General features: G+C 41.5%; 1 protein-coding gene across 6 annotated transcripts in view; it reads right to left on the bottom strand.

The window, feature by feature from the left end:
* Positions 1-17018, bottom strand: part of ERC2 (ELKS/RAB6-interacting/CAST family member 2) — an 880873-nt gene that overhangs the window by 470171 nt on the left and 393684 nt on the right. For all 6 annotated transcript variants that reach the window (XR_004971467.1, XR_004971468.1, XR_004971469.1 and 3 more), the window contains exons 8-10: positions 10621-10758; positions 4081-4221; positions 434-574 (exon numbers count right to left, since the gene is read on the bottom strand). Coding sequence is in view for 1 of the 6 variants with exons in the window: in XM_036331877.1 (XP_036187770.1) it covers positions 434-574; positions 4081-4221; positions 10621-10758 (420 nt within the window). In the remaining 5 variants the exon portion in view is untranslated. The remainder of the gene's footprint in view (positions 1-433; positions 575-4080; positions 4222-10620; positions 10759-17018) is intronic.

The raw sequence follows: 17018 nt of genomic DNA, 5'->3' as shown, positions 1-17018 counted from the left end.
GGTGACTGTCTAGAAATTTAATGTTGTCAGGTAAACTTTGCAAAGTTCCAATAGAAAAACTGACCTATTTCTAAAAGTAGTAAAACTTTGTCAACGTATAATCGGGCCCTGGATTCTTTGGTTGGTTGCAAATATTTCCATTTATCTCTTTTCGTAGTTGAGATTTGCCCAGAGAGTAATGGCTGGCTTTTATATTTTGTTTTTACTTCCACTACTATTTTCATGTATTTTTCAGAAAAAAAATTTTTTTTTTCAGACAGGAAACCTAAGATAATTTTTCAGGTTCACAGACAGATTTGATGCAGACTTCTTAGGAATAAAGTTATCAGCAGACAGTGAAAGATAAGGGGTTTGTTTCTTTTCCTTTCCCATTTTATAAATTCATTACAAAATGAAGATGTTTTGTTTTGTTTTTTCCTTTGGCCTCACTTACCTTTTTTAACTGTGCTTCCAGTTTGCTACATTCTTCTTTCTTTTGTTCGATGGCTATTTCTAGAGATTTTAATTTCGAGTCCCTTTTCAGCCCTGCTGAGGCTAGTGAAGATGCGTGCTCCTTGAGGTCAATTAAACTAGACTGAAACAAAAAGAACACCAGTAAGGAAGGAAAACACTGCCATTTCTACCAGCGGTGCCTTCTATTTGAATTCACTGATTCTATACATAGCAATAACGTGTGCATTAGGCCGAAAGAGTAAATATAGTCTTACTAACGTAACAATAGTCTGCTCTGGCCAGGAAATTAAAGTTGGCCAGCTTACAGAACCGAGCAGGATCTAATTGCAACAGAATCAAATGTGACCGAATGGTGTGGTCAGTAAAGGCATGTTTCATGTCTCCAAGTCCTGCTAATGATCTAAGTCCCGAGGTGGTCTTTACATGTCATGGCAAAACAGACACCCTGAACCTCCATTTACATTTATTGCTGTCAGGTCGTGCAGACTCTAAGACAAATAGGAAAGAAAATACGAGTTTTAGTGCTTTCCCACCCTCCCTCTCAGGGAAAATCACGTATAAAAGAAACACCCTATTAAGTTGTGATAAAATTCCATTTCTTTAACAGACAAATGGCCAATAGATTTTCAAACATCTTCTGTGTCATCAAAGATAAAGTTATATTAAAATGTAGAGTAGACTTTCTGTTCCAGTCCTCTGTAAATCCAGATTCAGCAGATAGAATGAATCTCTCCAACTCGGACACGGGGTCACCTAAATTGTTCCATCCATCATTCATACCCAGAAACCAAGGGCTTCCCTGTAAAGTCTAAATTCTAAAAAAAAATAAAAAAAGAAGTAGTTGCCTACATATATCACAGAACATAACATTGCTGGCTGGGAGGGCAATGTCCATCACTATATATGAAATCATTAGCAACATCTAACTAGGTGACTAAAACGCTCACATTTCTACACTCCTCTGCAACACATAGGGAGACACTAAGCATTCAATGCTCTCTCAGTAAATGATGTTGATACTTTAATTCTGGGCTGCTTCCCGGGTACTGGCATCACCTTGTTGATGACAATACTACCACCATTACCCAGCCAGCAGCCCAGCTCCTCGTAACCATCTGAGGGGCAGGTTAGCCATTCTTATTCTTCAGGTCAGGAAACTGAAGCTCACATGAGCTACGTGTCTTTTCCAGTGTCACCAGGCTATGAAAGGGAGATGCAGGTCTCAAACCCAGGTCTCCAACTCCAATAGCAATACTCTTTATCAGATCACTCCACCAGAAATAATAAAGGACCTTATACTCCACACATCCTGCCCTGGTGAGGACTGGTACCCCCCCATCTCAATTATAAGCTCCCTGCTGACAACAATTACATGTTTTCTTCCAGATAACTTTTAAACTGCTGGGTGTAACAGCTGTGCGTGTCAACTTGGCTAGGCTGTCATCCCCAGTTCTTCAATCAGACACTGATCTGGGTTGTTGCTGTGAAGAGATTCTGTAGATGTGACTAACATCTACAGTCAGCTGACTCTAAGTAAAGGATATTATTCTCCATCATCTGGGTGGGCCTGATCCTCTCCGTTGAAAGGTCTGAAGAGCAGAACTGAGGCTTCCCTGAGACAGAAGGAATTGCACCTGTGGACCCCAGCGTCACCTACCCTCTGAGGGTCTCCAGTCTGCCCTTCCTGATGCATTTTGGACTTGTCTCTACATTTTAAAATGAGCCAGCCTCCCTAAGTATGTAAGCCAATTCCCTGCAATAAATTTCTTAATATGGTTAAATTTCTTAATACAGTTCTGTTTCTCTGGTGCAAGTTTGACTGACTCTCCCAGCCCGATGGCAGGCACATTATTATACAGGAACAATAAATGTTGGCTGAAATGCCTGTCTGAAATTCATACAGAGTAGGCACTGTTTACAAAATTATTTTCAGTTAAAACTTATGCTCCGCCATGTCATCAAGATCTCGTTTCAAATAGGGGTGTGTGGGGGTGTGAGTGTGTGAGTGTGTGTGTGTGTCTGTGTACGTGTGTGTATTTCAACTTGCAAACCCATAAAGAACACTTGCCATTGGCGAAGAATGCTGCAAAGTTCTATGCTTCTGTCGCATATCAACTATAGTAGTTATAGATCCCCAGGTTGAATGATCAGGAAATAGAGTTGAAAGAGGATTTACATTGTTTATTTTCATATCAAAACTGTAATCTCCTCTCTAAAAAACTTAAATTTTCACTTTAAATTTTAGGGTGCATAAATTTTGCTTCTGCGTTTCTTCCAAACTCCTATTCCTCATCCATTCTTCCCTTCTTGGATTCCAAATTTAGACTGTACTTTGATTCATACAGAACTATCAGAACCCATTGGTTGAGGTAACAGTTTGCAGCTGGAAAATGGGCAACTCTGCAGTGAGGAAGCCCAGCAGAGAGAAAGGTCTGGAACAGCCCTGCAGGAGAGGGTGAAGGGACCATGAACAATAGTGCATGTCTCAGAGTTTTGGAGATTGAATAATGTGCATTGCTGCTTCTCAAACCTCTCCCCCAAGCACCCGTAAGTAAACTGAAGAGTATTGGGTTATAGCCCAAAGCATCCTCTCCATAACCCCTAACAAGAAGTTTCTTTAAAGTATATTGTTTTACTGTAAAAATGCAGGTGAGATCTGTTTTCTGTTTCCATGTTTGCTCCAACATAAAATTATTATTTTAAACTATTTACCATAATGTGAAAATGATGTCCCAGAAGAGCAGCCACATTTAACCTATACCTTTGTGTCCAGCCTAGTACCATATCTTTTAACCTGGGTATTGAGTGATCCATTTGAGAAGCATAGATGAATGTAAATCACCCAACCCAAGGTAAGCACACAAAAGGCCTTCAATAAAGTGGAACTGTTATTATTATTGAAGAGGCCCAGTGGACGCAATTCGTGCACATGGGGTGGGGGGTGGGGGGTTGTCTCTCAGCCCGGCCTGCATCCTCTCTGATCTGAGACACCTCACACAATCCAGGACCGCTGGCTCCTAACAGGTCACCTGCCTGTCTGCCCGATCACCCCTAACCACTCTTCCTGCTGGCCTGCTCACCCCCAACTGCCCCCCTCACCAGCCTTCTTGCCCCCAACTGCCCGCCCCTGCCAGCCTCATGGCCCCCAACTGCCCTCTCCGGCCTGCCTGATGGCCCCCAACTGCCCTCCCCTGCCGGCCTTATGGCCCCCAATAGCCCTCCCAGCTGGCCTGATGCATCATAGAGTCACAACTACCCTCCCTGGCTGGTCTCCCAGAAGGTCTCCTGGTCTAATTAGCATATTAACCTTTTATTAGTATACATGTTTTTGTTGTTCTCTCAAACAAAAATATCATGGGACAATGGCATCTAGGCCAAGACATCAAGAAGAATTTCAAGGAACTACACCACATGCAGCTAGTAGAGAAGGTCTGCATTGAGCATCACCGATGAAGAGAGTTACAGTATATATTTTCCTTTGAATTCAGACAGCTTTACAAAGAAAGGTAACTATGTTCCCCAAGCCTTCACAGAGGCCCTCAAATTTAGTCTTTAGTGTCTTGAGGCTGCCATGAATAGGATTTTATGAGAACTATCAACATGGTTCGTTTGTTTCTCCAGACTCACCTCTTTCTCAGTCAGTTCAGCTTGCAAAGCATTGACCTTGTCTTTAAGGTCTTTGTTCTCTTTTCGGAAAGATTCTATCTCTTCTAGTCTTTCCCGATCATCTCTTTCCCGCTGTTCTTTCAAGCGCTCAATAATTCTTTCCTGGGAGGCAATTGTAAAAAAAAAAAAAAAAAGTGAAAACCCATCAGTATATATGGCAAGACATGCTACCAAAAGAAATGAGGCAATAAATGTAAGCAATTCTCTACAAGAATCAATACACAAGATTAAAAACTGGGTGTGTGAAGAGAGGCATAACAGACAATCAATACAGCTTTTGGCTTGTTGATGAAAGTTAGCATCATAGAGTCACAAGGGATATTAACGTTCAAGCTCTGAGGCTGTTTTGGTTCATGGTGGTGCTTGGAAAATGTCAAGAGCAATTCCAGCAGAGAGAGGCTCAGGCACCAAGACGCCAGACCAGCCAAAGCCTTGCGGGCCCAACCCTCTCTGCTGGTCTTCCCATCTGATGGCAGAGAACTTTCCTTGGATTCTGAAGACGCTTCTCTGACCAGAAAGTGGATTGAAGTGGGGCAGGACTTAGGACGGACTCAAGTGAAAACTTGAAACAAAATTAAGAATTAGCCGAATGTGTAAGTGATTTCCCAATGTGTTTAGAGATGTTCATTTACTTTCAGATTTTTTCAGTGGTTTATTGGCAATCAGTAGAGACTCCAAAACATTGCTTAAATTTGAGTAAAGTTCACATTGCAGCTTTCCTTTACTGAGAGCTTAGTATGTGTTAGGTACTATAACCTGCCTGCTTACCTAGTCCTCAGCACAACAGCGAGGTCTCAATCACGGCTACTAGGAACAGTGCAGAAATGAGGGAACCCAGGCACAGAAAGGTCAACTGACTCATCCAAGGTGGCTCAGCTCACAAACAGAAAGTCCAGGCTGACAGCCAGGGATCTCTTAGTCTTAGCTAAGCCCATGAAAACACACTGACAACAACATAAGCATGGAGCCATCCAAGGAGATCTGAGGACCTGTCTGCCCATGACTTTCATACTGAAATAAAAAAACCATGCTGGCCGACAGGTGTGGATCAGTTGGTTGAGCATCATCCTATGCAACAAGAGGTCGCTGGTTTGATTCCCGGTCAGGTTACATGCCTAGGTTGCAGGATTAACTGCCGGTAGGGGGCATGCAGGAAGTAGCCAATAGATGTTTCCCTCTCCTTTCCTCTCTCTCTCTAAAATCAATAAAACATATTTTTAAAAAATACTACTCTGGTAGACAATGTCTCCCAAACTGAGTAACTTTACTGATATCAAAATAAGAAACTTTTTTTTAAGGAAAGTTCCACTTGAGAAAAGTTTGAGTTAGATTTCTAAAATTTGTTTCAAATTACCCAACACATATCTGAACTTCCTTTTTGAAAGCATCATTAAAAAATATTGGTGTGGCCCTGGCTGGTTTGGCTCAGTGGATAGAGCATCGGCCTGCAGACTGAAGGGTCCCAGGTTCCATTCTGGTCAAGGGCACATGCCAGGGTTGTGGGCTCAACCCCCAGTAGGGGGCATGCAGGAGGCAGCCGATCAATGATTCTCTTTCATCATTGATGTTTCTAACTCTCTTTCCCTCTCCCTTCCTCTCTGAAATCAATAAAAATATTTTTAAAAATATTGGTGTGGCAATGACACTTAAATATCCTGAGATTATCTTTTATATTCTTGAAAGTACATAATACAAGACAATTCCTGATGCATAAGACAATGTAGACTAGTGTTTAATGCAGAGGGAAGTTAGTTGGAACACTGCATCTGTGATTTAAGATCCCCCAGGGAAGCAACTGTTCTACCTCAATGATAGTAATTTATGTATCTAATGCTTTCAAGGGGGGGAAAAAAACTACTATTATTGTTTTACAATTACTTAAAAATACTTTAAAATGAAGTATATTATTATAATAGTGGGGGTGGAAATAGAACAAATGAGTCATTAATAGCCTATATTTGTTTCTTCTTGATTCCAGTGACAGTCCTATTTTACTCTGTCTGTGACACTGGGAAGTGGATGATTATGTGATCTCCAAAGAAGGAAATGTCCTCAGTGTATGGGGAGTCTCTCAAGGGCTTTTAACAATTTCAGCAGCTGAGCCCTTGCTGCCTTTGCCTACAATTAATGCAAATGCCTTCGAGCAGGTCACCTAGCCACCAGGCCCTCTCCATCTCATCACGTCCACCGCATGGCTGTTGGAGTGACATTTTTAAAGCCCCAAACTGACGGTGTCACCTCACTATTTGGAAACCTTCCCAAGAATCACTCTGGCCTGGTCATGTGGCATTTTTTCCCACTCAGCACCCTTCACGTGGCTTCCAGCATGCCCGTCCTCCCGGGCCAGCTTCTCAAAGGGCAGTGCTCACATCCAAAGGGCTGGGCAAACTGTCTGGCCTATACCAGGCAATTAAAAAGCCTGATGGAAGAAATAAGGACTCAAATGAGGGATCATCTTGTCTTCAAAGGAAGGGAAATAAAACGAAGTATGTATGTTAACATCCGGAAGGTGTCCGAGTCATTGGGAGAGCAGGTTGATTTGCTCTAAGCACTTGTGCTATTGACTGGGCATTGATGACAAAAAAAATCAGCAAGCAGTATAACGTTTTTAAGTGTTATTGATGATTCAATACTCCAAAATATTTCTCCGTCAATCACAAAACTAATTTAACTGTCAGCCGCACAGGGCCAGATGTCAAAAACATGTGTTAAAAAGCCCTAATATGCCACGATCTACTTGATTAACAGCTAACTTGTAGAAATTCCAACAATGTGTTCTTGTTTTAGTCTTATTTGCATTGGCAAGTGTTCCTGGTGCACTCCTCTGGCTCTGCACGGTCTAATCTATTTGCGCTTTATCACTGGGTGGAACTGAACTGCAGTGGCCTCCGGGCCTGCTATCTGCTTTTCTCCGCTGCTTATCTACCATGTGGCCACAGCAAGGCTTGGGAGACCACTTTACAAACACCAGGGGTTCTGTCTGCTGAGCTTCTGTGTGTCAATCCTCGGACTAAGTCATACTCAATCTTAACTTGCTAAGTGGCATTATTTTTTTCACGCTCCGAATGTTTGAGTAAGTTCCTAGAAATGAAAAGGAGTCACACACTCCCTGGGATGTAATAATCCAGGCGGAATGGTGAATAATGCCTACCGGGTTCTATTCAATGGCCAAAAGACAGCGAATAATTCAATGTCCTTATGACTCTATAATTTTTAATTAATCCTTTTATTTTTTGCACTGTGTCGCGTTCCAGAGGATCTATTCAATTCTGTGTGTATAAAATTAGAACTCATGAGGGAAAGGCCATTAAGGACATGTTAGGATCCTAAGGCCACTCAGCTCACAAGTGATGAAATAGGACTTAATCTCAACCATTCTGATATTTGTGCTTTTGATGTCAAAAGTCCTATTTCATCACCTGTGAGCTGAGTGGCCTGAGGATCCTAACATGGGGTAGGCAATAAAATCCCAACCATGGGCCAGCTGAGAATCTAAGGGACTTCCTGGAGTGCTGGCTCAGGAGTTAGCTTGTGCCACGGTTGATTAATGATATCTGCCCAGGGCTCAGAAATGGCCAATGATGCTGCACATGCACCAAATTCTTAATTTCTGGGTCAAGTCATTTTCCCTCACTGAGCCCTCTGCCCATCTTACAATGGAAGAACATAGATTTAGTGTTTCTCAAAGTGTGGTTACTGACCATGTGCATCAGAATCACTGTGTGTGCTTGTTAAAAATCACCAGTTCCCGGCCCCACAGCTGAGCAATTAAATCAGAATCGCCAGGAAATGGAACCCTGGAAACTATTATTTTAAGAAGCTCCTAATTGGTAAGATTATTTGGATGCACACCGAAGTTTGACACCCATTGGAATAAATACTTAAATCTACTATTCTTTGCCCCATTATAGGGGACCTTACCATTTCCTATTCAGTGTTTTTGTCTGTGCTTTTCAAATATGCTAGCATTGTGGTTGTGGCACCATTTGAAAATTCCCTTCAAATAAATCTCTCTGTTTGCTTTTATTCTTCATTACTGTGAAAGGCAAAAGAGTCAATGCAAATAGGGTTTGCAAGCTAACAGCTCACAGGTCAAAGCTAGCCCACAGAGTTATTTGGTTTGGCTTGAGCATTGTAATTTTTAAAAATTTGAACGTGAATGCTATGAGACAGGTCAAGGACTCTCCAGCTCACCACAGTTACCAACAGTCCCTACTGTATCACACCAAACCCACTTCCCTCATTTTTGTTCCCTGCCAGGCCCTCTGAGACATCTGAGCTCTCAACTCCTCATCTATGGTGCAATTCAGCTTTCATGTGCCTGAGACTGAGGCCCAGCAAACTGAACAATTACGGTTCAAGCAGTTCCCCAAAGGGACCGGAACTTAGTGATCAGCTCATTTAGACGTGCATTTTGAAAATACAGTACTAGGAGACACAGAAGAAGGTAGCCCCTCTTGGTGCTATTATCAGGTAGTGGAGGCAGTTTGAGGGGCCAGACTCCCACAGACCTCAGCTTCCTTCCCAGTCATCCCCTCGGCCTCAAAGGAAGTGCTTAAGGAAGGGAGTAGTTTCAGATTTGGGAATTCTTTGGGATTTAAACTAGAATAAATCAAATCTTAATAGGGCTGGGGGGAAAAAATGATAAAATCCTGCCAAGAATTCATGACATGGAAAATTATATGGAATATGTTTACTTCTGTAAATTTGGAGAAAGAAAACAAGTAGACTGACATCCTATCGCTCAAAAACTGCAAAAGGGAGACATAATCACTAATAGTTTTGAACCAGCATTCCCTCATTCAGATTTTACAAACAAAACTACTACAGAGAGCTTTGGCAATACAATCTCAAAGCTAGAAATAGAAGAATATCTTTCCCTGAAAAACCATTATATTTACTCTTCTTAAAAGTCTTCAGATAAAAATCTTCTATCTTATAACTTAACCTAAAGTTATTATCTTATCATTTTAATAAGGAACATGAAAACTATCTAGCCATAGAATCTAACTATGTTTTTTAGCCCCTGTATTTCTAACATAGATCAGTGGCTCTCAGACTAATGAACATAAAGATGACCTGAGTGCTGGCTAAAGTGCAGACTCCCAGGCCCTACTCGAGGTTCCGATTCAGTCGGCATAGGTGGTGCCTAATAACTTAGATTTTCAACATGCACCTCCTGGTAATTCTGAAGTAGAAGTCAAAGAAGACTTCTTTAAGATACACTGGTTTACAGAACCTGGGGCCATTTAATCAAATTTCCCCATCCCACAAATGGGAAATTTGAGGACCTGGGAGAGAGAGTTACTTGACCTCTGCAATCCCATGTATTTACTTATTAATTTATTGTCTGTCTCTCCTTCACCCTCATTAGAATCTAACCTCCAGGACAGCCAGGATTTTCGCCCATATTCTCTGCAGCAACTCCACTGCCCACAGCAATGCCTGTCATCTGGCGGGACCTCACTCAATCCCACGCCGCTGAGCACTCCCCCGTGCACATAGTATTATACTAGGCAGGGGGAAGGCGAGCTCACCACACATAAATAACACCCCAATATGGGTGCACTTCTTGGGCTTGGAGTCTAGCAGAGAAGACCGATTAATCACACAGACATAGATAAAAGCACAATTAAGATTGTGGCATGAGCTCTGGGAAGTTCACGCTATTCATGAGAACACAGTGAAGGGTTTTACCAAGGAGGCTTCCCTGAGAAAGTAAGTAGTAAAATAGTACCAACAACAGCTGTAATGTATTATCCCTATCGTTCTAAACAAGAACGGAGAAAGAAACTGAGGAAGTGAAAGGTGAAGTAACTTGTCCAAAGTATAAATGGCAGACCTAGGATTTGAAGCCAGGCAGTCTGACTCCAATGTCCACATTCTTAACTACTATGTGATATAGCTCCTCGGGAAACTGAGCTTTCAGAAGAAAAGGAATCGAGTCTGCAGAGACTAAAGAACATGCTAGGATCAGTGACGGCCTGTGCAAAGGGTCTGAGGCAGGAGGGAGCATGGTACACTTGAAAATCGAGAAGGCCAGTATAGCTAACACGCAGGAAAAAAGGGAGGAGAGATAGGGGGTGAGGCTGGAAAGGGCGGAAAGGAGGAAGAGATAAAAGAATGAAGGAAGTGGGGGATAATAATAGGGAGAAAGGGAAAGGGAAAGGAAGAGAAAGGAGTAAGACAGACAGTTAAGAGCCAGATCAGACGGAGGGATGGACCCTATGGACCAGGTGAAGGGTTTTACTTTTTATCATCCAAGAACAAGGACAAGCAGGGCCAAAGGTGAGGTGCTCAGGTTTGCATTTCCAAAAGACACCCTTGGCTTCAGTGAGCCAAGTCTACTGACGAGGGCTAGCATGGGAGTGGGTGGCCCAGCAGGGCCTGGGGGCAGTGTGAGTGCGTGGAGAAAAGAGGGTACATTTAAATGCATTTGCAACATCTCCTCCCAACCACATTTCCCTGAATCCTGATACCCACGGTTTAGTCCAAGCTCACCTTCTCTGACAAGGCCTCCTCGAGTGTCGCCAGGGCAGTGTCGGTGTTACTGGAATCTGTCTGCAAGGACTTCACTCTGTCCTTCAGATTGGTCAGTTGCTTGTCTTTATCCCTAAGTTGTTCTTGCAAGTTTTCAATCTGAAAATAAAGATCACCATGTTTAATGCATGTGTTATTACACATCCAGGGCCAAGAATCCTGAAGTGAACTTGTTTAAAAAAAAATAGATTTGAGATCACGGAAATTGACCGCATTATGAGGTTACACTCTGACTTAGAATGAATGCTGTTAGGATGAGGCCTACCTTCTCCTGCATAATTCAAGCTTGCATTTAAAGTGTGATAACGATGAGCAGAATACCAGCCTCCATACAAATGCAAGCCCTCCAGACATGTAAGCACTATTATTTCTATCTGTTTCTACCCGCTCCACCAGCCCTTTAACTCTCCCATCCAGAGACCTCACCGTGGTGCAGAGAATCAGAGAAACACACATACAGGATTTATTCACTCAGTGAACAGAACGGGTACCCAGTCTGCACCAAGCAGCGTATCAGTGTATAGCAGAACCCATGTAGTCATTCACTCACTCCTGTATTCAGTATTAAACCTTGTGATATGCCAAATGTTGTCAAGTGGCTGTTTCAAAGAAACCACATGAAAAGCCAAGTAGGTTATCACCAGTAGACTGTTAATGGGAAGAACTTGTGATATAAATCAAATGTAACAAGTACTAAACACTCCATTTGGCAACTAAGTCATGTGCTGGCAACCTACCAGGCACTTTCATCCACTATCTGCAGCCTGAAGTAAACACACCGAATAGCCGACTATAACGCCTGCCCGGGAGCGGCAGCCAGGACCTTGCAGCGGGTATTGGGAACATTATCATTCATGTTTTTATTCTCTGCTTTCAAACCACGTATTTCTTATCTAAGGATTAAAAAAAAAAGCTGCACTGTACAAACAATTTATTCGTATTAAGGGTTTTAAAATGACAAGGAAAAATAGCAGTACAACTGTAAGATAAGTCCATTCAAAATATTTGTATTCTGCACCCAGGCTTTCTCGGGAAATCATTCCAAAGGCATGTTTCACAATGTGTGACTCAAACAAATTTTTGGATTACTTGATCCATTTAGCACGAATCTGGAATGGCACTACACATAATGACCGTCGTAGCAGCAATAAGGAGGCGGAGAGGGTGACAGCAGAGATGGCAGCAGTAGCAGCGTCAAAATAGTGCTGAGAACAAAGACAGTGATGCTGCTGACCTCAACCTGCAGGGTGAGACCTGGCGAACTTTTCCAATGGTTACAAGGGTAGTGGGCGAGCAGAGATGGACTTTGTCTCCTTCCATTCTCCCTTCCTTCCTTCCTACCTTCCTTTCTCCCTTCTTTCCAACTTTTCTTCTTTTTTTTCCAGTTGCCAATGTATCTTTAGTCAGACATGCTTTCTGCCTTGAGATACATATCCTGGAAACTCAGGTTATAGATCAAACAATTAAGCTTCTCCTTCATCAGAATGCAATGTGTTCCTACCCAGCCACCACTGTGAGAATTCACTGTCCCTCCATGGAAAACAGGAAAAAGGCATAATCATCTGCAGTCAGAACAGAGGCTTCCTCCATTCCAGACAAGTGCTCAAAGTTATACATCATAAGCAAATGTCTGCGTGAGCAAGAATATGGACGGTTACATGTCAAACTGATGGTTGTTATGTAGAAGAAGCCAGCAACCGAGAGGCCTGACTCTTCACACAGTGCATGTTATTGTTTGGAGTACACCCCCCCACACACACACACACACACAGATACATTTGTGTAAATATGCATGTGCAAACCCATGGTGGTTCTGAGCAAACCGATTAGACACACCTTGTCCAACCTGGAAGACAGTGCCCCGGACAGGGGGGAGAGGACCTTTTCTCAGAACATCAGCCCTGGGACAGTGGTAGGCACAGATTGCAAGGGGCTTTGAGCACTGGAAATACAGGCTAATCGACTCTAGCTGTGAGCCTCTGTGGGAACCCTGGGGCTTCCCCTATGTTACCAGAAAAACAAAGGAGGTTGAGGGTTAGAGGTCCTACCAGTATGCAGGTGGGAGGTAAGAGTTGAAGAAATGTGGGCTGGTGAGACCTGGGACATACAACTGACATATCTATTTATCTCACACTTAAGAACCCACAGAAGAGCTGATGTTATTGCAGGCCAGACTGAGCAACAGATGCGGAATTTGTAGAGCAAGGGATGCACCACTATAAGCAATGATGCACAAAGACTCTAAGAATGATCTTAATAGAGAAGCACACAGTGCAGAACAGTATGGAAAATACCGTCTCTATGTAAAAAAATAATAATAAATTTTTAAGTACACACAGTTATGTAGCTACAGGAATTAAGACATTTTCTGGGGGGAAAAAACACAAGAAATATTACAGTGCTTAACTTTGGGGAAAAGGATCTAGGGTACAGAGGTAGAAGGAAGCTTCTGTTTCTCATTGTTGTGCACCTCTGTGGTTTTCGGCCTGAATTTTCTAACCATGTGGGTTTTATTAATTTTTGATGCCAACTGAGATTATCTGACTGGTGAGATTATGGGTTATCTTTAGTTAATATTTGTATATAAAAATAACATTATATACAAAAGTAAATAATAAATAATTATATAAATAACAAACGCCTACTTAAAATTAAATTGTCCAAGTTACTAACAATTACAGATAGTTGATACATTTAAGACATGCAAATATTTAAAATCACCTTTGCGTACAAATGCCACTAAATGGAAATAGTAGAATGCATAGGGGGAGGGGGGAAGCAGAATGTAAAATAACATGTTTGTTAAAAAATAAAGTTTTTACATAGAAAAAAAATACCTATATAAAAGAAACTCACTAAAATGCTATTTTCTGATAATGGTGTGACTAATGAAATCACTGTTCTTCTTTATACTTTCCTACATCTGCCCTGAACATAGTGAACAGGAGGCTGGGAAGCCAGGGTGAGGGAAACAAGCCCAGAACGATGCCTAACGTTTTGATGCAAATGCTAATGTACACACTGTTGCCTCAGCTGCTGAATACCAGACACTGAGCACAAACCCAGCTGTCACTGACCACTGGACACCACCACGAGCCTTGCAGTCATGCAGCCCCTGGCCCAGACCTTGCAATCGCTGCAGCAGAGCGTCCCTCACACACCCAACCTCCCAGCGACTCTGGGGCAGATACACCTAAGGGACAGAACGAAGGTAAGGCACAGAGCCCACCTGCAAAGGAATCTGAGAAGCCACGTGTTGCCATTTTCAAGTCCAGCATGAGAGCCCCTTCATAAGCTCAGGGGAAAATGAGAGCATGGAGAGCCAAAAAAGACCCATATGCACAACAGCAGGGGAGCGCCCTGGTGTTAGCTCCTGAACCTGCAAACTATACCACCCTGGAGGAATTACCATATTTTTCCATGTATAAGACAACCCCCACTTTTCCAACCCAAAATTAAGAAATCAATATTTTAAACATTTTGCTGGTTTTCCTCTTAAGGCTTTCTTCTCCTTTGGCATCTTGGGGGTTGTTCTTCCTGTTTTCTCCACTGTCTGATCACACACTCAGTGGGAGGAGGTCCAAACTGTCTCTCTGCTGCTCTGTTTCCATGTTCTTTTGCATAGCTGATTACATTCAGTTTGAATTTGCAGAGTAAGACAATCGCTTACTGGTATTTATCTTTTAATTTTTGACATCTTTATGGGCTCAGAATGCTCCAGTCCCTGTTGCATCTGCGCACTCTCCACCTCCACCTCCAATTACGGCATTAGCTGATGTCAGTAACAATAAGGCTCGTGACTGGAGGAAGCCTGTTTGACAAGGTATGGGCAGCTACACACCCATGAGGCTCCCTCCTTGGCTGACTTCCATGTATAAGACGCCCCTCGATTTTCAGTCTAATGATTTTAGAAAAAATAGCATTTTATACACAGAAAAATATAGTATTCTGAACTATCTCTCTATGAAGCTCTCACAGGGCTATACATTTAAGCCAGGGGTCCTCAAACTACAGCCCGGCCCACGGGCCACATGCAAATACAAATATTGTATTTGTTCCCGTTTTGTTTTTTTACTTCAAAATAAGATATGTGCAGTGTGTATAGGAATTTGTTCATAGTTGTTGTTTTTTTAAACTATTGTCCGGCACTCCAACGGTCTGAGGGACAGTGAACTGGCCCCATGTTTAAAAAGTTTGAGGATCCCTGATCTAAGCTTTGATTCAGACATTTGGCCAATGGTTCATGCGACCCTTTGTTACCAGACTGTGATAAGAAAACTACTACAGACACAGAGAGTGTCTGAATATCACTCCAATATTCAAGATCATGGGGGATGGACTTCTCACCCTGAGCAGTAGAGTATATAGACCAGTTGAGATGTTTTTGAACTCATGTGTAACATGTGGCCAGAACCACACAGTGATCATAACACAGTAGGACCACATATTGTTAAATGACAGATTGGAAATTTTTTAAAAAAATAGGTTGCTTGGTAAGCACAAATATATAGGCCTACTAATCTCTCAATACTTCTGAAATACATTCCTATTCCCTTTTTTAAAAAATTGTGGTAAAAGACAAATAACAAAATTCACCATTTTAACCATTTTTAACATACAGTTCAGTAATATTAAATACCTTCATGTTGCGTAGCCATCACCACATCCATCTCTCCGAGTCTGCATTTGGTTCTACACCGTTGTATCTCAGGTGTAGAACCAGCAAAGTCAAGGGACAGAACAATCCCACCACCACACAGATGCCCTGTGCTGCCCTTTTTTAACTGCATCCGCTCATCTCCTGCCTCTGCCCCATCGCTAACCCCTGGCAACTATGACTCTGTTCTCCATTTCTATAATGTTGTTATCCCACAAATGTTACATAAATGCTGTGCAGTCATACAGTATATGACCTGTGGGACGGCTTTTTTTTTTCACTCAGCATGATTCTCTGGAGATCCATCCAAGTTGTTATATTTATGAATAGTTTGGTCCTCTTCATTGCTAAGTAATATTCCATGATATGGATATACCAGGTTATTGAACAATTCACCTGTTAAAGTATACTGTTGTTTCAAGTTGGTGCTATTACAAATCAACTCCTATGAACATTCACGTAGAAGTGTTTTCTATGCATGTAAGTCTTCATTTCTCTGGGATAATGCCAGAGAGCCACTGCCAGGTCATGTGGGAACTAAGCAATTTTAGTTGTATAAGAAACTGCCAAACTTCTCCAGAGTGGCCACACCATTTTACATTCCCACCCGCGATGTGTGAATGTGCTGGTCTCCCTACATTCTCACCACCTTCTGGTGTTGTCACTGGTGTTTTTATGTTAGTAATTCTGCATATCACTGTAGTTTTCTTTGCATTTCTCTAATGATTGGTGACTGTGAGCATCTTTTCATATGCTTAGTTGCCATCTGTAGATCTTCAGTAAATTTGCTCATATCTTTTGTGCATTTTCATTGGATGTTTTTACTGCTGACGTTTGACAGATCTTTATATATTCCAGATACCAATTCCTTGTCAGATATAAGACTTACAATTATTTTCTGTATTATTTCCCAGACTGTAGCTTGTCTTTTATCCTTTTAACAGGATATTTCACAGCACAGAAAGTCCAGTTTATCATCCTTTGCTTTGTGGATCATGTTTTTAATGTTATTTCTATGAAATCGTTATCAAGTTCTAGATTCTGAAGATTTTATCCTATATTTTTTTCTAATAAGTGTATAGTTTTCTGTTTTACATTTAAGTCCATGATCTATTTTGAGTTCATTTTCATTAGGTGTAAAGTTTAGGCCAATATTCATTTTTGTTGCCTATGGATGTCCACATGGTTCTACCATTTATTAAAAAGGCTATCCTACCTCCATTGAATTTTTTTTTGTAAAATAATCAATTAGGAATATTTGCATGGGTGTGCTCCTGAATTCTCTACTTTTTCTCTTGATCCCTGTCTCTATCTCTCTAACAATACCATACTGTCTTGCTTATGTTAGATATATAGTAAAGGTTAATATGAGTATAGTGATACATACCGCCTTATTCTTTCTTTTTTTAAAAGATTGTTTTACTTGAACTTGGGCTTGTGCTTTTCCCCCAAAAAAATTTGTAATAAGCTTGTCTATGTCAATAAAAACCTTTGTCAAAATTTTGATTGAAACTTCATTAAATCTAGTCAATTTTTTGAAAATTGACACCTTTACTATGTTGAGTCTTCCAAACCATGAATACAGTACATTTCAATTTGCTTAAGTCTGTTCTGATTTCTTTCATTAACATTTTGTAAATCTCAGAATAAAGATGCTGTACATGCTTTGGTACTTTGGAATTATAATGAGTGGTATTATATT

This window comes from Myotis myotis, unplaced genomic scaffold (genome assembly GCF_014108235.1).
Source record: "Myotis myotis isolate mMyoMyo1 unplaced genomic scaffold, mMyoMyo1.p scaffold_m19_p_13, whole genome shotgun sequence".
Taxonomy (NCBI): domain Eukaryota; kingdom Metazoa; phylum Chordata; class Mammalia; order Chiroptera; family Vespertilionidae; genus Myotis; species Myotis myotis.
The sequence above is the reverse complement of the archived record's forward strand: the minus strand, read 5'-3'. Positions and strand labels throughout refer to the sequence as shown.